The sequence below is a fragment of the Colobus angolensis genome, unplaced genomic scaffold (assembly GCF_000951035.1).
Source record: "Colobus angolensis palliatus isolate OR3802 unplaced genomic scaffold, Cang.pa_1.0 Scaffold422, whole genome shotgun sequence".
In the NCBI taxonomy this organism is placed as follows: domain Eukaryota; kingdom Metazoa; phylum Chordata; class Mammalia; order Primates; family Cercopithecidae; genus Colobus; species Colobus angolensis.
The window spans coordinates 2027151-2050977 of record NW_012117622.1 but is presented as its reverse complement, the minus strand read 5'-3'; the positions used below and the strand labels follow the sequence as shown (position 1 = coordinate 2050977).

General features: G+C 41.3%; 1 protein-coding gene across 2 annotated transcripts in view; it reads left to right on the top strand.

Moving 5' to 3' along the window:
• The window catches only part of USP13 (ubiquitin specific peptidase 13 (isopeptidase T-3)), a 134211-nt gene that overhangs the window by 35302 nt on the left and 75082 nt on the right, over positions 1–23827 (top strand). For both annotated transcript variants that reach the window (XM_011956716.1, XM_011956717.1), the window contains exons 3-6: positions 2045–2105; positions 12758–12879; positions 18663–18805; positions 20480–20664. In XM_011956716.1, coding sequence (XP_011812106.1) covers positions 2045–2105; positions 12758–12879; positions 18663–18805; positions 20480–20664 — 511 coding nt within the window. The remainder of the gene's footprint in view (positions 1–2044; positions 2106–12757; positions 12880–18662; positions 18806–20479; positions 20665–23827) is intronic.

Here is a 23827-nt window from a genome sequence, read left to right as displayed (position 1 = left end):
TCCATCCATTCATATATCCATCCATCCATCCATCCATCCATCCATCCATCCATCCATCCATCCATCCATCCATCCATCCATCCAACAAATATTTACTCAGTAGCTGCTGTATGCCAGGATTGCTGCTGTTCTTACCAGCCCTGCCCACACCCTTATCCTAACATGAACTGATCATTTCCTCCTTATGATATGATTGTGCATTTTTTGAATCTTTCTTAGCACTCACCAGAATCTGTGGTATCGTTTGTTTACATAAATGCTCCCCTACTATGCTGGCCAGCTCCTTAAAAGATGGAACATGTCTTCATTCAGTTGGCAGTCCGAGCCCCAGCACGGAATCTGACACAGGGGCACAGTCATATTTGCTGATGGAGGAGTTTTATTTTCTCAAACCTTGTTGATTTTGGTTGTTGACTGATGCAGAGGTGATGGTCTTTAGAAAGAGGTTCTACTTTTTTGCAAGTCTAAGATGTGAATCTCACAGTCTGGGACAGGCTCATGTTCTAGCAAGTCTTCGTGCAACCCCTCCTTGTTATCCTCCTGCCATCATGCAGGAAAGGAGAGGGCTGTGAAACTAAAATAATTAAAAGGACACCATAAGATTCTGTAGAGAGATTTCAGGGGACCTCCAGGAATGATAAAGGTGCTTTGCAATAGATTTTATTTCATCCCTTTTTGAAGCAGGTAAGTGGAGAGGGGAAGAAAGAGGCTCTGAGATCATAGAGGAGTGATTCTAAGAGAGATGTGCTTTTGGCATCAGTATTTGGAGGGACAGGTTTTTGAGAAAGTGTTCTGTAATGCAGATTCCTAAGATGTGAACTGTAAACCTGTAGTAGAAACTGTAAAAACTTAATGTGAGAATCACAAGGATGAGTCAGCCTTCAAAGTCAACTATGAAAATGTGAGAAAGCAGCCTTAGGACTCATGAGAGGACAAACTGAGAAGCAGAAAATGTGCAGCAAGATCTTGACACCTGTAGCTGCTTGGAATCATGTGGCATTAAACCCACACATCGTGGTCTGCTGGAAATGTGCTTTTTCCTAGTAACTGAAAAAACATACACTGTGGAAATACGGTTTTGGCCTTATACTTGATTTGAGAGTGGAATATTTTGTGTGAGCATCAGATGAATGGCCTCTTTTGTATTACCACTTGATGGGCATTTTATTTCATTACTGCTGACACGATGCTGGGCCAGGTGTGGTGACTCACGCCTGTAATCCCAGCACTTTGGGAGGCCGAGGCGGGTGGATCACGAGGTCAGGGGTTCAAGACCAGTCTGACCAACACAGTGAAACCCTGTCTCTACTAAAAATACTAAAAATTAGCTGGACGTGGTGGCAGGCATTTGTAATCTCAGCTACTTGGGAGGCTGAGGCAGGAGAATCGCTTGAACCTGGGAGGCGAAGGTTGCTGTGACTGAGATTGTGCCAGTGCACTCCAGCCTGGGCAACAATGCGAGACTCCATCTCAAAAAAAAAAGAAAGAAAATACACGATGTTTAGGATGGCAAACATAGCCACTTGCTGGTGCTCCAAAAATGTTTAGGGAGGTTAGACTGAGACTTCATGTGCCCAGACTATCAAATGACTATTGATATTAAGCCTTTTAACAATAGTTGTTAGGCATGCCCAGGGCCAAGCACTAGAGACCGACTGGGTAACCAGGAGAATAAGATCCTCACCTTCTGGATCCCCATCATCTTTCCTGAGTTTTTCATCGTCAGGCCTGGACTCCTGCCCTCTTGGGAGCAGGTGCTGATTTGAAGTTTAAGTAATGACTTCACCTTGATCCCTGGTTTCCATTTCTCTTTCCAGAAGTGCTTTCTTTATAACTTAATAAAAATAAGCAGGTGGACAGCATTGCCCCTCACCTACCTGCATTAACCTGGGTCAGTTCCCTGTTTATCCTGGAATTGCTAATCTAGATGGAATATTTCTTCTTGGCCTTCTATAAAATCTGGGAACCTCTGAGATGTGCTTTTCCCCCACAAAGATGCTTATTTTATAGGTTGCATTTTAATTATCTTTTGTTTTCTTTTCAGAAGGTAAGAGGGGCATCTGGTGGAGCGTTACCGAAAAGGAGGAATTCCAAGATTTTTTTAGGTAAATAGTAGCATGCTCAGATTTTGTGTTTGTGTATGTGTGCACACTCATGTGCATCTTTTATTTGGAGTAATAGGTTGTTTATTGCTGTACAATTTAAGGATGAGAGGCACAGATTTAAAGGCCTGCCTCCACTCTGCGTTTACCTACCAGCAAAGTGTGCTTTCAGCCCTCTTAGTCGGGTTTAGTGCTTTGAAGCAATTATACTTACAGTGACTAGAGAGTAATTATAATTCTGCTTCAGGTCTGTTTATTGCTTACTTTATTTTTAGTTTTTGAGACAGGGTCTGGCTCTCTCACCCAGGCTGGAGTGCAATGGCGCCATCTTGGCTCAATGCAACCTGCGCCTCCCGGGCTCAAGCCCTGCTCCTGGCTCAGCCTCCCAAGTAGCTGAGACCACAAGCACACATCACCACGACTGGCTAATTTTTTGTACTTTTGTAGAGACGGAGTTTCACCATGTTGCCCTGGCTGGTCTTGAACTCCTGAGCTCAAGCGATAGGGATATCAGGTGTGAACCACTGCGCCTGGCCAATTTTTTGCTGACTTTAAATAGCTGGCTCTTGCAGTGGCTCACGCCTGTATTCCCAGCACTTTGGGAGGCTGAGGCAGGAGGATTGCTTGTACCCAGGAGTTTGAGATCAGCTTGGGTAACATAAAAAGGCCTTGTCCTTACCAAAAAATTAAAAAATTAGCTGGGTGTGGTGGTGTGTGTCTGTAGCCTCAGTGACTTGGGAGGCTGAGGCAGGAGGATCACTTGAGCCCAGACAGTTGAGGCTGTAGTGAGCTTGACACTGCACTCCAGCCTCAGTGACAGAGTGGGACCCTGTCTCTCAGAAAAAAAAAAAAGTCAATTTTTTTCTTTTTCTTTTTAAAATTAGCCAAACTACAGACTTCATTCAGATTTCATAAATTTTCTCCCACTCATGTCCTTTCTTTGTTACAAGATACAATCCAGGGTTCCGCATTGTATTTAGTTGTCATGTTTGTTTAATCCTTTCCAGACTCTGATCATTCTTCAGTTTTTCTTTGTCTTTAATAATTGTGAGACTTTTGAAGAGTGCTGGTCAGTTATTTTGTGGAATAGACCTCAGTTTGGTTTTATCTGATGTTTTCTCATGAAAAATGTGATGTTATGCATTTTTGGAAAGAATCCTACAGAGGTAGCGTGCTGTTCTTAGAGCATGGTATTGGGGTATATGGTGTTGACATGTTGTCATACTGGTGATGTTGAATTTGATCATTGTTAAGGTAGTGTCTGCTGGCCTTCTTCATTGTAAAGTTATAGTGTAATTAAGAAATATTTTGAGAGTGATACTTTGAGACTGTGCTAAATATCTTGTTTCTCCTTAAAGTTTTGTTCACTAGTTTTAACATCAGTGGACCTTGCGTGCAATAATTATGACTCTAGTGTTTGACTAATGGTGATTTGAAAATTTCCCTTATTCAGAAGGGCCAGTTTTGTTTATGCAAATGACTACTGATTTCTATATCATATAATTATGGTTATATTAAGCCTCTGATATGGTTTTCTCAAGCGAAAAAGTGGTTTGATAGTATTTGACCGAACAAGTTTATATGCCTAAATGTCTCAGATTATTGTTTGAAAGGATTTGCAAAATTGTTTCCATAGTATGATTTCATTTTTGTAAAAAAATTCTATATATACATACACATATGTATATACAGATATAGATATGTATATGTATATATGCATGCGTGTATGAATGTATAGCTGTGTGTGTGCACACACTTCTACACACATATACACACGTGTACATATATAACTGGGAGATCAGAAGAGTCTGGAAGAATACTCCAGACTGTTAATAGTAGCTCTTTCCCAGTACTAGAATGGAAGTGATTCCAATTTTCATCTTTTTGCTTCTCTGTATTTAAACTTTTTCTATAACAAACATGCTATTGTGATGAAAAGACACATTAATTATTTGAAAAGTGAAGCCATTGAAAACTGCTGTGGAGCTGAGTTTCTTTCCTGGTTTGATTCTCAGTTACTCTGTGTTGGATCCAAACTTGCTGTCTTCTCCTGCTTCTCAGCTCATGCTTTTCTGTACAAGGCTTATCTGCATTTGGTTCTTCTACCTTGGCCAGTCTTCTTTACTTCTCAACCTGCCTTTGGACCACAACGCAATTTAACTAACTAAACCCAAACCAGGCTAGCATGAACCCCAAAGCTGAAATTATGAATATCTTCTGATGCTTTGGTTGTTAGTCTTCCAGTACCTTTGCACTAATATAGATCATATGATTTTGTTTAGATCATATGATTTCATTTGAATTCAGTGGAATCAGCAGGTTCTGCTTGAAGGCAGAGCTAACTAAACATTTTGACTTACCATTGTTAATTTTTATTATTTTCTTTGGTGGAATGAAGAAGTTTTCTGACCTTGACCTTTAACTTTTGTGTCTTCTTTTCATAAGACCTGGAGGTTTGATTTTTTTTCTAGTGATTATTTTGGTTGTAGAGGATATTGTCAGGAAACAGTTTTAGAAATTAATTTGAAAGTCAGCACTGAGGTTTTGTGCTTCAAACTGTGTGGACCCCTTCCTTCCATTCTTCCATAGGGGACTACCTACCATTTTGTTTCAGTGAGGCTTTTTCTACAGGTTATTCTCTGTGTTCAGGCAAGATTTCATATCTTAGAAAACCACAAGGTGCATATAGAACTCACGGCCCCAAAAGTGTTCTATGACTATATTAATTTAAAAAAGAATGCCATTAGCCCCGGATTCTATTTCTCCCTGTTGTTTTATATCCAGGTTCTTTATAAATTTACCTCCTTCATCCCAGTAGGAGTTCTTTCTTTTTCTTTTTCTTTTCTTTTTTTTTTTGAGGCAGGAACTCATTCTGTTGCCCAGGCTGGACAACCTGCCAGGCTCAAGTGATCCTCATGCCTCAGCCTCCCAAGTAGCTGGGACTACAGGCACACACCACCACACATATTTAATTAAAAAAAAATTTTTTTTTAAAGTGATGGGGTCTCACTGTGTTGCCCAGGCTGGTCTTGAACTTCTGTGCTCAAACAATCTTCCAACCTCAGTCTCCCGAAGTTCTGAGATTACATGTGTGAGCTGCTGTGCCTGGCCAGGAAGTTATTTTTTACAGGAATTCATTCTTTGCAAGTTCTGATTTAAAGCCCCCTCAACTGGTGCTTCTTGTCTGCTAGGAACAGGTACTTTTATCTTGACATATTGGTCCCAGCCCTCTTGAGTTGATATGACCTGTAAATTAATTTCAGTGATGGGCTGTGTATTAGGGTTACATGTGGTTTACATAACAATAAGTTTAAAACACTGGTAACTTTGTTTATTTATTTATTTATTTGAGCTGGAGTCTGGCTCTGTCACCTAGGCTGGAGTGCAATGGCGTGATCTCGGCTCACTACAACCTCCGCCTCCTGAGTTCAAGCAATTCTCCTGCCTCAGCCTCCCAAGTAGCTGGGATTACAGGTGCCCACCACCATGCCCGGCTAATTTTTGTATTTTTTTTTTTTTTTGGTAGAGACGAGGTTTCACCATGTTGGCCAGGCTGGTCTCGAACTCCTGATCTCAGGTGGTCCGCCCACCTTAGGCTCCCAAAGTGCTGGGATTACAGGCATGAGTCACCGCACCTGGTCTACTTATTTATTTTTGAGACAGGGTCTCACTGTGTCACTCAGGCTGGAGTGCAGTGGCACAATTGTGGTCACTGCAGACTCAGCCTCCTGCAGGGCTCAAGCGATCTTCCCACCTCAGCCTCCCAAGTAGCTGGAACCACAGGCATGCACCACCACACCTGACTAATTTTTGTATTTTTCTGTGGAGACAGGGTTCTGCCATGTTGCCCAGGCTGGTCTCAAACTGCTAGGCTCAAGTGTTCTGCCTGCCTTGGCCTCCCAGAAGGCTGGGATTACTGGCCACTGAACCCCAGCCGATTCTGGTAACTTTAAACAAGATAGATGCTTATTTTGCTGTCATGTAGAGGATGTTGGGAAACAGTAAGTGTGGGGATGTGATGGCCTCATGTTCACCAGGGATCTAGGCTCTTACCATATTCCTGCTTAACCCTCCATCCTGGCCCATGATTTCCAACCTCATCATCACCTTATGGTCCATAATGGCTACTGGAACTCCAACCATCACATCCTGATTCTGGAAAGCATGAAAGAGGAGCCGGGCGCGATGGCTCACACCTATAATCCCAGCACTTTGGGAGGCCCAGGCAGGTGGATCACCTGATGTCAGGAGTTTGGCAGCTTGGCCAACGTGGTGAAACCCTGTCTCTACTAAAAATACAAAAAATTAGCCGGGCATGGTGGCACATGACTGTAATCCCAGCTACTTGTGAGGCTGAGGCAGGAGAATTGTTTGAACCTGGAAGGCGGAGGTTGCAGTGAGCTGAGATCGCACCATTGCACTCCAGCCTGGGCAACAAGAGTGAAACTCCATCTCAAAAAAAAAAAAAAAAAAAAAAGAAAGAAAGAAAAAAGAGAAGAGGAGAAAGAGGAAGGACAAAATAGTCTAATCTCCCAGCAGGATGACCTTGCTTTTGTCAGCCTTCTCATAGAGCCCCCAATCAGTTTACACCTCTCTGTCAGAACTTGGTCACGTGGTCACATCTAGCTGCACAGGAGACTGGAAAATAAAGCCCACCAACTGTCTTCACTGAGTAAAGTTTGGGGTCTCTTATTAGGAAGAAGAGGACAGTGGGTATTGGGAGGCAGCTCGTAGCCTCTGCCACAGACTCTTTCCCTCAAAGGGACGCTGGGATTGTTTCCTCATGGAGAGGAAGATAACTCAGAGCTCTCTTGCAGTTTCTCTGTTATTTTTTGGTTAGGAAGTACTATTTCACTGGTACTGAAATGAAATTACGATGCTGCTGCTTCTACTTCATGAAACAGATGTAGGTGGCCAATGCTTTATCTTGGATGAAGGTGTTTTCTTCCCATTCATTTGATGACTTTGTGAATAATTCTTTTTCCATCGGCTCAACAGTGACATTGAAACCATTGAATCATTTGGTTACAGCCTGCAATTGATTTTACAAGGGAAGCTGAGGCCACTGACTGGTGCTAAATGGCTTCCCGGTGTCCTGAGCACCACCCTGCCCCTCAGTGGTCAAATCACTCTTCCTCCACATTACTTTGATGTTCATTCAAGTGAAATGACCTCAGTACTAGCTTTTGCTGCTATTTTTTTTTAAACCAGCAACGACAATTATTGGTAATTGAAAAATCATTTAAATTCTATCCTTTTAAAACATCTAGGATTACCTCATGGGTAAAGCTTCAAATTGAGAAGTTATAAAGGGCTCTTCATAGAAAATTAAGTTTTTTCCCCTCCCTTCCCTGTATCCTAGCTGCTTGGTTACTGCCTCCAGAGACAAATTTTCTGTTTGTACATCTTTGTATATATTGTATATCCTCTCAGCAATTTTCTATACATAAATAATGCTTTTAGATTTCTTTTGCCTGTGGTCCCTAGCGAGCCATTAACCCTTTGGCTCCCAAATTGTGTTCTGAGGCAACCTGGAGTGCTGCAGTGAGCTCACCAGGGCACTGAGGGATATTTTAAGTCTCTGAGGGAACATAGTGGTGCTCAAACATTGCATGAACTAAACACAGTATAGTTTTACTATTAAATTACCCTATATTCCTTCTGATAACTTCATATCTTTGTAAAGCTGGGATTTTTTAGTGGTTTCTGTGGTAAAAGTCAAGCACCACGTGAAAATCAATGTGAAATGGGAAATAAGGGTGGCAGGGGCTGATCCAATTCAGGGACACTGTGCATTGCCCAACAGCTGCACACATCCCAATAGTGAAGGACTGGGGCTATTTCAGAGTGAAGTATTTTTTCTTTCAACTTATATATATATATTTTGCAAATGGTTAATTAGTTGCTAGAACATAAATACCAAGTTTTTTTTTGATCTAACTACTAAATAAACAGAACCATAAGGTATTTCTTTTCTTTTTTTGAGATGGAGTCTTGCTCTTGTTGCCCAGGCTGGAGTGAAATGGCACGATCTCGGCTCACTGCAACCTCTGCCTCCCGGGTAAAAGCGATTCTCCTCCCTCAGCCTCCCGAGTAGCTGGGATTATGGGCACCCGCCACCACACCTGGCTAATTTTTTTGGACTTTTAGTAGAGACGGGGTTTTGCCATGTTGGCCAGGCTGGTCTCAAACTCCTGACCTCGTGATCCGCCCACCTCGGCCTCCTAAAGTGCTGGGATTATGGGCGTGAGCCACTGTACCTGGCCAGGCATTTCTTTTGGCTTAAGGTTGCTGTGAAAAAATTGCTGGGATGCTTAGGGGTGCTGTGAACTGGGAGAGTTCACCTAGAAAGGGACACTATTAGGTTGTGTTGTAGAAAGATAACTTGGAAAAATATGAAAGTTGATGAGTTTGGGGTATAAGCTGATATGAAAGAGATAGTAGAGAAGCGAGGAGGTAAGGGAGTTGTGGATCCTTCAAGAAATACCCTAAGGCTCACAATGTGATTCTGGCCTAATTCTATATATATATATTTTATGATAAAGCTACAAATATGCATAGATATGTAAATAACTGGTAATGCATTTAATTTTAAAAATACCACATGTTTGATACATCATAAAAACAGTGTTAAATATTTACATCTTTATGGAGTCTGCCCCAGTTTTCACAAATGGCAGTAAAGGAGTTCAGTTCTCTGTGTCTGAAGAGTGGAACTTCCGAGGAGCCACCGCTTCACCTCAGAGAATTCCACTTTTTTTGGCTTAGACCAGGTGTTTAAACTTGCTGAGGAATAGATTGAAAACAGAAAATTTGTGCAAAGTTTTGCTAATGGGCCTGTTCAGAAAGTTCACCTGCGCCTCTGATAACCAGAAGGTTCTAATAAATTACATTTTGCCATTTTTTTCTGAAGTGAGTAAAATAATATGTTCTGTGCTCAAGAGGCTTTTCCCCTGTACCTTCTTTTGAAGGTAAATAGTTGGTTAGACTTTGCAGCCCTTGGACAGATCGCTTGCCTCCAACAATTAAAGTTAATGTGGTCAAGCTGAGAGAACTCTGACCTGGGAATCAGAGCCCTAGCTTTGTGTAGGGACCCATTCATTCTCTCACTGTTCTCCTTCATAGCTTAGGCATCTTGGGGAAATGGGTAGTCCCAGCCACTTCTCCCAGGGATCTGGGAGGATCATCAGAGCAGAGTTTGTATTTATTTATTTATTCTTAAACTTAGAGAAATCTCTCTTGGGTATTGCCACTTAATAGCCACAATAGAAAGTAGCAGCTGGGGAGAAGTTGGGGGTCCCTAGAGTATGGTTACTCTGTAGCTTCTTCAACTAAATATTTTTGGGGTGATGAGACATGATTTAGAGACATGTGGAAATTTTAGGTTATATTTAGGGCTGTGTGATCATACGTGTTCAGGAGGAACCTTAGATTTGTCCCCTAAAATCAGAATGTAGGTTACCTCTGATGGACTTTTCCCTAATTTGGATTAAGTTTTTTGGGAAAGATCATGCCCCTCGTCCATTCCATTGAATTAAAAATAAAAGTAAACCTAAAATAAATGTAAAGAAGCACTACAAAGTTCTGCTTTTCTGCGTGACAGCAGTCTTGCTTCCTCTTAAACATGTGAGTCGCCAATTAAAATACAATGCAGCTCTTTTGATATTCTTGTTTTGCATGTTGATGTTATTGACTTCCTGAAGTCCCCATTCACAGACATTTACAGAGTGTGTGGTGTGTGCCGGGCACAGTATAGGGGCTAGGAACATGGGAGTTAAGACTCATTTCTGGCTCTCTGAATTTACAGTCTAGAAGAATTTGAAGGTGGTAACTTCTGAATACTCAGATTTCACAGAAGATCCCCACATGGTACCATGGTCTTGCAGCCAAAGGGAAGGGAAGGCACTTTTGGTTGTGTTAGTTGTCAGGAAGAGGGAGAAGGTGATGATGATGATGGTGATGGTGGCTATTATTTGCAGAGTCCCCTAGTACCTACCAGATCCTACACTAGGGTGCCTTAAAACTTTATCTTGTTTAATCCACTTAACGGTCTTGTGGGGTAGATAATATCTACGGCTTACTCACAAGAAAAAAGAACTTAGAAGTAAATTTTCTAGGGTTACATAACTAGCAAATGTCAGAGTGGGTTTTTTTTTTTTTTTTGTATTTTATTTATGCCAGGTAAGATTTGAATTAGCTTTAAATGAGCATGTCTTGTGTGGAAAAGAGACAGATAATATCTTGTATGAGCTGAATCTGCATACAAAAACACAAGATTTATGCTTTGGTTACTTAAAATTGTTAAATATAAATATTATAATAAAGAACAATTTAAGAATAAAGTTCACTCATTCATGATTTCCATTTGTTTAGTTTTCTTTCTCATTTTTGTCTATAAGCATAATATAAAGTCTTTACAGTGAAGATGAATTTTGTGTTTTTAGCATTAACATAGCATAAACATTTCTGTTCCTAAATAGTCTAAATAACTATGATTTAAATAATATTCTATTGGGTTGAATACTATTTTTTTTTTTTTTTTTCTGAGATGGAGCCTTGCTGTGTTGCTCAGGCTGGAGTGCAGTGTGTGATCTCGGCTCACTGCAACCTCTGCCTCCTGGGTTTAAGCAATTCTCTGCCTCAGCCTCCTAAGTAGCTGGGATTACAGGTGCATGCCACCATGCCTAGCTAATTTTTGTATTTTTAGTAGAGACAGGGTTTCACCATCTTGGCCAGGCTGGTCTTGAGCTCCTGACCTCATGCTCCACCTGCCTCAGCCTCCCAAAATGCTGGGATTATAGGTGTGAGCTACCGTGCCTGGCCAGGTTGAATACCATTTTTTAAATTAAACATTTAGATTCCAACTTAAAAAAATTATAAATATTGAAGCATTCACATTTTTATAACATATAGAATCTTTCTTTGAATTATATGCTTTACATTAATGCCTTTACTTACTAATTAAACTTCTTTAAAATTACATTTTGTCAAATGAACCTCACTTCTATGGCTATCTAGTAATGTTGTTTGGTTTGGTTCTTTATTTTGGTATTTCTGACTCTTATAATTTAAAATCTCTTATTAAAACATTTAGACCAGGTGTGGTGATTCATGCCTTTAATCCCAGCATTTTGAGATGCTGAGGTGGGAAGATCACTTGAGGCAGGTATTTGAGACCAGCCTGAGCCACATAGTGAGACCCTGTTTTTACAAAAGATAAAAAAAATTAGCCAGGCCTGGCAGTCCTAGCTTCTCAGGAGGGTGAGGTAGGAGGATAGCTAGAGCTTGGGAGTTTGATGTTGTAGTGAGCTATGATCGCACCACTGCACTCAAGTCTGGGCAACAAAGTGAGACCCTGCCTCAAAAGAAAAAAAAAAAAAGCTTAGACTGCATTTTGGCTGTATCTTATTTATTTATTTATTTATTACTACAAACTGCCCTACCTTTGGGAATTTACACTTGATCTTAGCCAAAAGGCTGAGAAGCGATCCCTTGAGAGCAGAACTGTACACAAATATATACTAGGTTTTACAAGGTAGTAACAGAATCTAGACCCTTTGTTTCTCAGGTGGCTGCTTCATTAAGTAAAATAACTTTCTTCTGTCTAGAGAGCCCACGTTTCTGTGTGTGTTCTTGTGCCTATTTGTGTGTAGGTTTGTGTGCATGTGAGTGGAATATAACTTGCTAGCTCTTTGTCACCATAGTTCCAAGCATAAATATACAAACATGATCTGGGATGCTGGCATCCCTGTGAAAGTGATGCTGAAATGTCCATATAAATATTGTGACAAGACATTTCCTTGAACCTTCATTTAACCTTTACCAGAGATGAACCAAGCAAAGAGGGGACGACTTGGTAGATAACAGGCTAGAGGAGCCCATCTTCCACAGCCGAGGACAATATGGCTACTCACATTATAGGGCTTCTCCCTCAGGTCTACTATGCAGTAACTCAACACTTTAAGAGAGGCAGAGGGAGAGAGCAAGAGGGAGATTTTGTTTTTAAATAATAGCTAACATTTATTGATTACCTATTATATGCCAAGCCTCTTGTTCTCATTTATCTCCTGTATAAACTATGTGAGATACATACTATTATCTTCATGCTCCAAATGAGAAAACTAAGGCTTAGAGAGGTTATGACTTGCCCAAAGTAACATGAAGTTTTGGAGCTAGTCTTGAACCTAAGTTTATCAACTCTAAAACCATACTTTCACATTATGATGTTGCAAAAAACCCCTAAGAAACCAAACAACCATTCCAGCCTATTGTTATGAAATCAGGAACCAGGTACCTGACACATCATAATTACCAGTCGTTTCCTTTTTAAGAGTTTCTAAGAAATTTTCTTTCTGAGAAATTCTTTCTGAGAATTGAGTATCTTGCACATTTGTCTAATTTAACTGTAAAGCTTTATGAAATGGCTCAGTCTTCTTCATACATCAGTCACTGATATATAAGTATTCATAACTTGATGGAAAGGCCTGCTATTGGTGGTTTAGGACAGATGGACAGTCCTGTCAGAGGAGAAAATTGTCAATGTCACACCCTTGGTGTTTCATCGCCTTGGATTTCTGGCTTTCCCAGTGAGTGCTGCCATAGTGTGGGATGTTATTTTCCTCACTTCTTGTTCTTTGTTTTTGTTTTCTCCTCAGATCTAGATACTGATGACGATTTAAATAGCGACGATTATGAATATGAAGATGAAGCCAAACTTGTTATATTCCCAGATCACTATGAAATAGCACTACCAAATATTGAGGAGTTACCAGCCCTGGTCAGTGAGTGTGCACGGCTAGCTAGATGCGCGTGACTCTGTGTCAGGTGTGTGTGCGTGTGTGGTGTGTGTGTGCAGGGGTGGGGTGGGGTGGGGTGGGAAAAGCGGGTTGAATGAAAGAAGAGGATGAGAATGAGCATGAATATGCACATACCTCTTCTCTTCTGTGACAGGGCTCTTGCAGGCTTACATTTCAGTAGTGCTGGGCCTTTTGCTGTCTCTTGCTTCAAGTGCTGGTAGGGCTTTGTTGCTCATTAGGCTGGTCTCTTGCAGCTTTGGCTGGCTTCTTGCCTCCTAAATCACAGTCTGTTCCTTAGATTTTCAAACTCTGCACCCCAGATCTACAGGGACTGCTGGAGAAGGACTTTTCTGATCAGAGGGATGACAGTCTTTTTATCATGTTTATTATGTCGGCCTTCATGTAACATTTTGTTTGGGAAAAAATAGAAGTGTTCCACTGCTGAAACAATAGCGAGGCAGTTACAAAAAGAAGCAGGCATTTACAAACTACAGGTCTCGGGAGCTCTGGGATTAAGTGAACCTTCTTTTTAGTTTTACTCCCTATGTGAACCAAGACTACTTTCTAGGTTTTAGATATTTTGAGTTGTGAGCTTCCCCCTTCCTCTTCCCTTCTCTTTTCTTCCTCTTCCTTTCTTTCTAATCCAGTTTTGTGGACGGACCTTAATTTTCTTGAATGACTTGAAGCTGGAGCTGCTGGTGGTGATATAGGGAAGCCAGGTTTTATTTTCCTTTGATTCTCACATGCTGAAAGTGGGCACAGAGTTCCCGTGGGGACCGTAACTGTTTTTCTTACTCTTTGCTCATTTCCTGTATTGCCTGTACCTCTTTGTCCTCTTTCCCTTTTTTTTTTTTTTTCTTTTTTCTTTTTTGAGACGAAGTCTCTCTCTGTCGCCCAGGCTGGAGTGCAGTGGCGCGATGTCGGCTCACCACAAGCTCCGCCTCCCGGGTTCACGCCATTCTCCTGCCTCAGCCTCCCTAGAAGCTGGGACTACAGGCGCCGCCACCACGCCCGGCTAATTTTTTGTATTTTTAGTGCAGACGGGGTTTCACCGTGTTAGCCAGGATGGTCTCGATCTCCTGACCTCGTGATCCGCCCGCCTCGGCCTCCCAAAGTGCTGGGATTATAGGCGTGAGCCACCGCGCCCGGCCTGATCTCCCATTTCTTTTCCTCTTTCCGCCCTGTGCACGCCTTGACTTCCCAGAGCCTGGCCACAGATCGCAGTGGGGTCAGGGAGGGTTGAGTTTAGACATGCCTGTTCATTTTTTCCCTCCTGAAACCATGCCAGAACCAAAGCCAGCTCTTAAGGTCCCAGAGTCTTCTGGACGTTGCATGCTCTCTGTGGCCATCTGCTCACTTGTCCCTGCCAAGAGGGGACATTTGTGCTTGGGGTTTCCGTGTCACTAGGGACTGGGTTTCCACCTTTCATTCTCTTTTGCCCCAATCTACTTTATATCTAAGACCATAGAAATGAGAATTTTGTGTATATTTAATATTGTGCCTCTTCTTTTAGTACAAAGTGCACAGTGTTCAGTAGGGCACACGGAATTAAATTACCTTTGCTTTCTCCAATTCCATGTTGACTCATGCGGCTGTTTCCAAGGATAAAATATATTAGTGGACAAAATGGCCTTACCTCATCCCATTACCTGAAATTATATACTAATGCTTATATTTCTGTAATACTGAGAGTTCTTACTGCCTTGTTTAATATAACTCTTATTTCTGCTGTCAGAAGAGAAGAAACATTGTGAATAAATGTTATGATAAATTATTTTGCTTTCAGTCCCTCATGAATAAGTCTTTATGTTAAAAAAATTAATAAAAAAGCCTTTTCTTACTGTTGTACTTGGAGTATAATTTGAAGTGTGAATACTCTTATTTAAAATAAGAGAAGTGCCATAGAAATCTGAATCCAACAAGATATAATTTTTAATATAGAGTCTTTTAGTATTAAGAAATACGTTATGAATGAAAAAAGAAGACAGAATTATTTGGAAGATGAGGGTGGGGAGATTAAAGGAAAAGCCTGGACTTATCTGATGGTAACTGATAGGATTTATCTCCATAGCAGATGCCAGTTACTATATTTTCTTTTCATGCTTTTGCTATATTTTTGGTGTTTGACAATTCTCTTTTGAAACTGTTAAATAACAAAAATTATTGAGCTCAAAACGTCGAACCAGGTGATTCTTCCTTCACCTTTTGAGTGTCTTAGCACAGAAGAATTTCAGTTTCAGAGAGTGACTCTATAGGTTCTACCAGAAAGTTAAAGCACCTCTGGGTGATGCTGGGTTCACAGAGACATAGCACTGTGAGCTCAACACGGGTCTTAGAGCTTGAAATTCAATGCCTTCATTTTTGACAGCAGGAATTGGAGCAGTGGTGTGCTTGTAAATGTGTAACAACAGGCTCCCTAGCAAAAAAAAGCCCTGTTTTGTAGTGCCTGCTGATTCCATGGTGTAAATACTCCCACCATGACTGATTTCGGGCTATCAATGTGACATCACTGAATGGGGTGTTGGAAAGAGTAGTAGTAGCAGACCATTATACAGAATTTCCAGCATTCCACTGATGTGAATGTAAATAAAACCTCAAGGGCACATAGATAATAATGAGATACAGTAAAACAATTAGGAAGTGAAGAATTTTTGATTATATGTCACCTTTTGAAAACATTTTATTTAGTTGTAAGTTTATATGATTTATGTTTTATAATGGCTGTGTTTAGCAACCATCTTGCTGAATTTCTTAAAATTTAAAGCTGGACTCTTATGAGCCAGTTTGAGACAGTTCCAGTGCAGAACTGAACTGGAAGCTTACGAAGGCTTGGGATGGAGCCAGGACTAGTACCAAGGTCTTTTCGCATCACTTCAGATAACATATCCAGGGAAAAATAGTTCACAGTGTAATTACAGGATGATGGATCCTGACCTTCAGCTGTCACCCATAAAAAGGGCCTTTAGGTGATTTTGGATGATATTCTGAAAACACTGGATCAGTGTTTTATAGGCCCAGAAGTCTAAGGATGTTTTGTTGGTTGTCACCCAGAAAGATATTCAAGGATAAAGGAGAAGATTCTATTTGAGTTTTGTTCAGAGTCATAGTGCACTGCAAACCAGAATGGTTATAAAAGATCTAGTAGGGGTGGAGACAGTCCTAAGGAGGACACAGACTTGATTCGGGTAGTTGATGAAACAAATAAGGAGGTTATAATAGGTCAGACTCAAAAGATTAGGAGGCTACACAACAGCCTCCTTACTGTGGTCTTTCTTCCACACCTGCCCTCTTCCCTGCACAGCAGCCAGTGTGATCTGCTGTGAAGATTAGATCCTATCCTTCTCCAGCTTAAAACTCTCAACACTACTGACCAATGACACTGGGCTACTCACAGTCAGGAACAAGGAAGAAGTCCTGGCCAGAAGTGCTAAGGTGGCATGTCCCAAACCCATAAAGCCTGGAGGGGGCTTGTGGTGAACTCAGCTCTATTTTCTATGGGCATTTCTGGAAGGTGATAGGGGATGAGTTTTCAAAATGGAAAAAAGCAAACTAATTATACAACAGCATTTGTAATGGGAGATAAATGGAAGGATCTCTTTTGAAAGGCTTAACTATATTTATTAAGTCCTGATCTCTCATGGATTATAAGCTTGTTGAGGCCGGGGACCTCCTCCTTGTTCCTGACTGTGAGTAGCTCAGTGTCATCAATCAGCAGTGGTCAGTATAACCTATGAGAGTTTTAAGCTGGAGAAGGATAGGATATAATTTTCACAGCAGATCACTCTGGCTGCTGTGCAAAGAAGAGGGGCAGGGCTAGAGGGAAGACCACGGTAAGGAGGCTGTTGTGTAGCTATGGGGGAACCATGATGGTGGCTAGGACCAGGAGGGATGGAGTTGGAGTGGACACGAGGCCGATTCCTACATCACAGGGCTGCTAGGAATTGGCTGTGGGCTAGGTGGGGGTGAAATGGCAGCTGAGGGAACTTCCTCCATTGTTTCTTGTTCCTTCCTTGGTTCTAGGGTCAGAAGCCAGGACCCAGACACATGGGAAACTGTGACTCAGGGGAAAACGATCAGCTCATTATGCAGGATATTAGTGATGTAGATTACAAATTTTGTTATTTATTTATTTTTTACAATTTAGTGGCATTTATTATATTAGAGTTGGGCATCCATCACCACTGTCTAATTTTAGAAGATTTCTCTTGCCCCACTAAAAAACCCATACCCCGTAGCCATCATCCTCCAACCCTTCCTCCATGCTGAGCCTGTGGCACTCACTAATCTACTTTCTATCTCTATAGATTTGTCTACTGTGGACATTTCATATAAATGGAGTCATGTAATATGTTGCTATTTGTGACTGGCTTTTTCACTTAGAATATATTTTCAAAGTTTATTTATATTGTAGCATGTATCAATATTTCATTCCTTTTTATTGGCAAATAACATTCCATTGTATGTAATACAACATTTTATTTTACATTCTATTTGTTATATCCATAGGCATTTGGGTGGTTCCCATTATTTTTATTTTTTATTAAAAAATTTTTTTTTGAGACAGGGTTTCTGTCCTGTTGCCCAGGTTGGAGTGCAGTGGTGCGTTCTCAGCTCACTACAGCCTCCGCCTCCCAAGCTCAAGCAATCCTCCTGCCTCAGCCTCCCGAGTAGCTGCCACCCGAGTAGCTCCCAGGAGTATGCCACCACGCCCGGCTAATTTTTGTATTTTTGGTAGAGATAGGGTTTCACCATGTTAGCCAGGCTGGTCTCGAACTCCTAACCTCAAGTTATCTGCTGGTCTCAGCCTCCCAAAGTGCTGGGATTACAGGTGTGAGCTCACCTGGGGCCCAGCTCCATTGTTTTGACTAATATAAATAATGCTATTATGAACAATTGTGTACACGTTTTTGTGTGGACACATATTTTCATTTCTCTTGGGTACATAGCTGTGGTAGAATGACTGGGTCATGCGATAACTGTGTTTAACCATTTGATGAACTACTGAACTGTTTTCCAAAGCGGCTGTACCAGTTTACTTTGCAACCAGAATATAAGTTTTTAAAAGACAGCTAGAAATAGCTTATAGCATTAAGCCAATAGCACATTGGGTAATAGGCATATGGCCAGAATTAATCGGGTAGGGAGAGGGCAGAGAGTCTGTTTTCCTCCTCCCCTGTGGTCAGTTGGTCCTGAGCAGGACATCACAGATTTGCTCATGATGTGATCTAATCTGGCACAGAGACACCCAGGCATGTCCCTGTCCAGGGTCACATTTGCACCAGATTAAGAAATGGAGCCATGCTGCTTACATTCCATTCAAGTGCCCTTGACCACATGCCATTGTGTGATGAGTTGAGGATATTGGATATTTGAGTGTACATTTGTTATGAGGAAAACACACCACTTGGGTAAATCCTGGGCATTCCTGTATCTAATTTCACCCTTGCAAACTGTTCACCTCCTACTTTTCACCCTGCTTGCTAAGTGGTAGGAATTGTTAAATCTGACCTCTAAGCTTGGGCTTAGAAAACGAATTTAGTTTCTTGCTATCTGTGCCATTGTCAGTACTACAAACACTAGGCCAGGGACAAAACCTAGCTCGATCCAGGGGAAGTGCAGGAAGACAGGATCTCTCTCTTGTGACACTTGTGCTGTTTGCATTTCTTCAGTTTTTAAATTCACATTGTAGTGAATTTGCTATTCACTAGCAAATTGTTATTTTCTCAAACTGTTTTTATATATTACATCTGGGTTTGTCTTATAGGTAACAATTGCTTGTGATGCAGTTCTCAGCTCAAAATCTCCATACAGAAAGCAGGACCCAGACACGTGGGAAAATGAATTGCCAGTATCTAAATATGCCAACAACCTCACCCAACTGGACAATGGCGTCAGGATTCCTCCAAGGTGGGAGTCAAATAGCAGAATGGAACTTTACTCCCTAAAACTGGCGAAAGGAATATTTGTTTTCTACCTCTTTTTTGAATTGGCAGTTATATTTTTTCTTACCAGATGCCTTTTATTAAAAGTAAATATAAAACTTTTCTCTAAAATTGTCTGTAGCTTTGTAGTAGATGCTGAATATGCCCAGTCCATACCCCTAAGCCCTTTCCTGCCCTGAAGCTGCCAGTTGCAAGCACTTGCAACCCTTTGCTTGAGAGCTTTTTCTACTTGCTGAAGTCAGTTAGGCCGGTGCATGGGACAGTCAGAAACACCAGAGTGAAGCTCCCTCCCTCCTCCTGGAGCAGCCCTAAACCAGCGACTGTGGCATGGGTGGATTCATACCCCAGTTTTCTGCCCCTCCAGGTGGGATATCTGTCTCTTGCAGTTCCCCACGTGGCCTGAGCCCCAGTCACCCACAGTATACATTTGCTCACTGACATATCCTGTACCAGCTTCCTACCCTTGCTTGTCTCTCTTCCCCACTTCCCTGGGATCACCTCCCAGAGAAGCCATTTACCTTCACTTTTTTGTCTCAGAGTCTTGTTTTAGGGCAATCCAACTTACAAGTCTTTGGTTTTAACATTTTGGCTGGAATACTCTTTGGGCTCCATTCGTGTCTCCTCTTATTAGGTGCCGGTGTGTTTACAGAGACAGGTATTGGTGGATGGGCAGATTGATTAGGAATGTGTCTGATTTGGTTGAATCCTGACAATTGCACGGCATTCACCTTCTATGTGGTCTTTGGAGGACCTCCGTTTCTCCGTTTGTAAAAATAGAGATGGTAATACTGATGCTAAAAGGTGTTTGTTAGAATTAAATGATGAGACTTCTGTAAGGTACTTGGCATATAGTTGACATTTAGCTTTTAGTCAAGTTGGTCTCCTTTCTAATTAATTTAGATTTGCATTGTAGTCAGATTTGTATAAACTAGCTTTACTGTATGTGATTAATGCTTTAGAACTTTAGACATTTATACACACAGGATCCTTAATATTTTAAACTTGTTCAAGCTCCACTGTCCCTCATGGAGGAATTTTAAGGAAATGAGCTCCTCTCCTAGCCTGAAGTTTTGTGTCAGTTTTCAAAAGTAAAAAAGGCCACTCGGAGATGCTGGGAGGGGCTAATCCACATCTGGGAGGCAAGCAGGGTGCTGAGTGATCCTGCTACTCTGGGAGAGGAATAATAATTTTTTTTTTTTGAGGCAGAGTCTTGCTCTGCCACCCAGGCTGGAGTGCACTGGCGTAATCTTGGCCCACTGCAACCTCTGCCTCTCAGGTTCAAGCAGTTCTCCTTACCTCAGCCTCATGAGTAGCTGGAATTACAGGTGCCCACCACCATACCTGGCTAATTTTTATATTTTTAATAGAGATGGAGTTTCGCCATGTTATCCAGGCTGGTCTCGAACTCCTGACCTCAGGTGATCTGCCTGCCTTGGCCTCCCAAAGTGCTGGGGTTACAGGTGTGAACCACCACGCCTGGCCAACAATGTCTTGAGGGGAGAAAATGGGGAAGCACCAGTCTCTGTTACTTCACTGAGCCTTTGTTGTGACTTGCCTACCTGAAACCATCTGTTTTCTTAGATGTTAGTTTTTAAAATTATGCTCTGGCTGTTCTGACTACTCTCCAATGGCTTTCTAGTGGTTGGAAGTGTGCCAGATGTGACCTGCGAGAAAACCTCTGGTTGAATCTGACTGACGGCTCTGTCCTATGTGGAAAGTGGTTCTTTGACAGCTCTGGGGGCAATGGGCATGCGCTGGAGCATTACAGAGACATGGGCTACCCACTAGCCGTGAAACTGGGAACCATCACTCCTGACGGGGCAGGTGAGTGCGCCTTTACAGACTTTGGGAACATGCAGTGGCTTCCTCTTAGATTTAACCAATCCCTGAATCCAGGTGGTTGGAAGGTATAGGCTCTGGATGCAGACAGCCCAGGTTTGAATCCTAATTCTGCCTCTTACTAGTTTTGAAGTCTTGGGCAAGTTTTCTAATCCCCCTAAGCTTTAGAGTGCTCATCTTGAGGATAACGATAATGGTACCTCTTTCCTATGTTTGTTAGTGTGTATAAAGCATTTAGCTCAGTGCACGCCTTAAGGTCCTAATACAAATTGCTGCTGTTGTTATTTTCCTTCTGTGTATCTCTTGGCTAAGAGGACAGAGCAGGAAACAGGATTTGTGAAGTGAGTGTGAATAATCAAGTCTACTGTTAGAACAGCAGGAGGAAGCCCTTGGAATCCATTACAGGGATTAAGTATCATTTTAGAAACAAATGGATTAATTATGGAGAATGTGAGTTTTAAAGGATACCGTGTGTTAAAAGAGTCACTGAAATCACCTGGCAGTGATGGTGTTCACGTTCTCCAGGGGATTAGAATTGTTTCCTTCTTGCACTGTCAGCTTCAGAGTTGGTTCTGTTTCTTTTTGTCCTCACATGGTGTGCTTTGAAACATTAGCTTTTGGCCATGTTTGTACGGTTAATACCTTCTACCATTTTGCGAGGGAAAAAGACAATAATATCAGGATCAGTAATGAGAAACTTAAATAGTGAGCAGTGGCTATAAAAACCCATCATCTAATCATCATCGGAAACATTTATGAAGCACACATCTGAACTGATACCCAGCTGGTCTTCTCCGTTTTCCCAGGCTTTATTTAGTCTCTGTTTCTTCTTTGCTGTAAGGTAAGATGTTTTTAGGAGAACTATAAAAACGCATCTTCTCTCTTTTCTCTTTTTTCTGTTATTTTTCAATGATGGAATTAGCCCGCCTCAGAGTTAATTGCCCAAGATCTTTTCATTAAATAAGGGGACACTTTTCACCAATCATTGTTTTTTCATTGAACTGGTGTAGTTTTTCATTTGATATATAATTGGGGACTGGCAGTTAGGTCGTGTCAGGATTCTTTGGTTTCACATTTTAGAGAATTTTCCTGCTTTCAAGTTTTGTGGAATTATTTTAACTCATTAGAGACAAGTAGCTGAGAAACCCTAGATACTGGTACCAAAGATTTTCCCCCAAAGTGAATAAAGATACACACAACCCAGGTCTTATCCTAAATCTTCGGGATTGAAAGAGGAAATTCAGGACCTGCATTTGGATTGAGGGTTACAGCGTGGTGTTTACAGGTGATTGTTATTCAATGAGTGGGTGTTGAATGACTTTTCTCTATGACCCTCTCCTTGTCCTTTTAGGGGATTGTAGAAAGAAAGATTTGCAATGTAGGAATTCTGTCGGATAAAGTTGCAAGGGGAGAATAATTCAGATTTTCCGACTTTCTATGCTTCTTGTGTAGTTCCTTTATAGGACCAGTTATTAGAAATTCAGTTCTCAGAAGAGCCTGTTCAACACTATAACTGTTCGTGTATGCAGCTTAGTTCTAACTTTGCAGTTTGAAAGCAAGTCTACGTCTTACTCATCTTTGGGTTCTATACAAAATCTTACACATCTTACGCACAAATACTTTTGTTAAATGAACCAACTGGTATATAAGCATTTGAATACAGTCATGCGTCGCTTAAGGATGGTGATATGTTCTGAGAATGCATCGTTAGGTGATTTCCTTGTTGTGTGAACATCGCAGAGTATACTTGGACAAACTTAGATGGCATAGTGTCCTTCACAACCAAGCTATATGATGTGACCTGTTGCTCCTCAGCTACAAACCTATACAGTCAGTACTGTACTGACTGCTGTGGTAACACAATGGTAAGTATTTGTGTATCTGGACATGTCTAAACATAGAGAAGATGCAGCAGTAATACGGTATAAAAGATAGAAAATGGTCACCTGTATAGGGCACTTACCATGAGTGGAACATGCAGAGCTGGGGGTTGCCCTGGGTGAGTCGGTGAGTGAGTGGAGAGTGAGTGTGAAGGCCTCGGACTTTAGTGTTCACTACTGCAGACTATAAACACCATACACTTGGCTACACTAAATTTATAAAAACGTCATCCTTTTCAATAATAAATTAACCTCTTACTGTAATGTGTTTACTTTATGAACTTAATTTTTTTAACTTTTGGACATTTTTGTAGTAATACTTAGCTTAAAACATAAATACATTATACAGCTGTACAAATTTTTTGTTTTGATTTGTTTTCTGAGGCAGAGTCTCACTCTGTCACCCAGGCTGGAGTGCAGTGGCGTGATCTCAGCTCACTGCAACCTCCACCTCCTAGATTCAAGCGATTCTCCTGCCTCAGTCTCCTGAGTAGCTGAGATTACAGGCGCCCCCACCACGCCCAGCTAATTTTTGTATTTTTAGTAGAGACGGGGTTTCACCATGTTGGTCAGGCTGGTCTTGAAATCCTGACCTCAGGTGATCTACCCACCTTGGCTTTTCAAAGTGCTGGAATTGCAGGTGTGAGCCACCATGCCCAGCCATTTTTTTTTTTATAATATCTTTATTCTATAAACTTTTTTCTATTTTTAACTTTTGCTTTTTAAACGTTTTTATTAAAAATTAAGACACAAACACACACATTAGCCTAGGCCTACACAGGGTCAGTATCATCGGTATCACTGTCTTCCACCTCCACAGCTTGTCCCACTGGAAAGCCTTCTGGGGCAATAACATGCATGGTATGATAACAATGCCTTCTTCTGGAATGCCTTCTGAAGGACCTGCCCAAGGCTGTTGTACAGTTAACTTTTTTTCATATAGAAGCAGAAGGAATACTGTAAAATAACAATGAAAAGTATAGTATAGTAAACACATAATATGGTAACATAGTCGTTTATTATTATTATCAAGTATTGTGTACTGTACATAAAACCATATGTGCTATACTTATGTGTGACTGGCAGTGCAGTAGGTTTGTTTACACCAGCATCACCACAAGCATGGGAGTGATGTGTGTAACGCTGTAATGCTACAACATGATGGGTTATGACGTCACTACGTGACAGGAATTTTTCATCTCCATTAGAACCTTATGGGACCACTGCCATGTATGCAGTCCACTGTGTGACCAAAATGTTGTTATTCA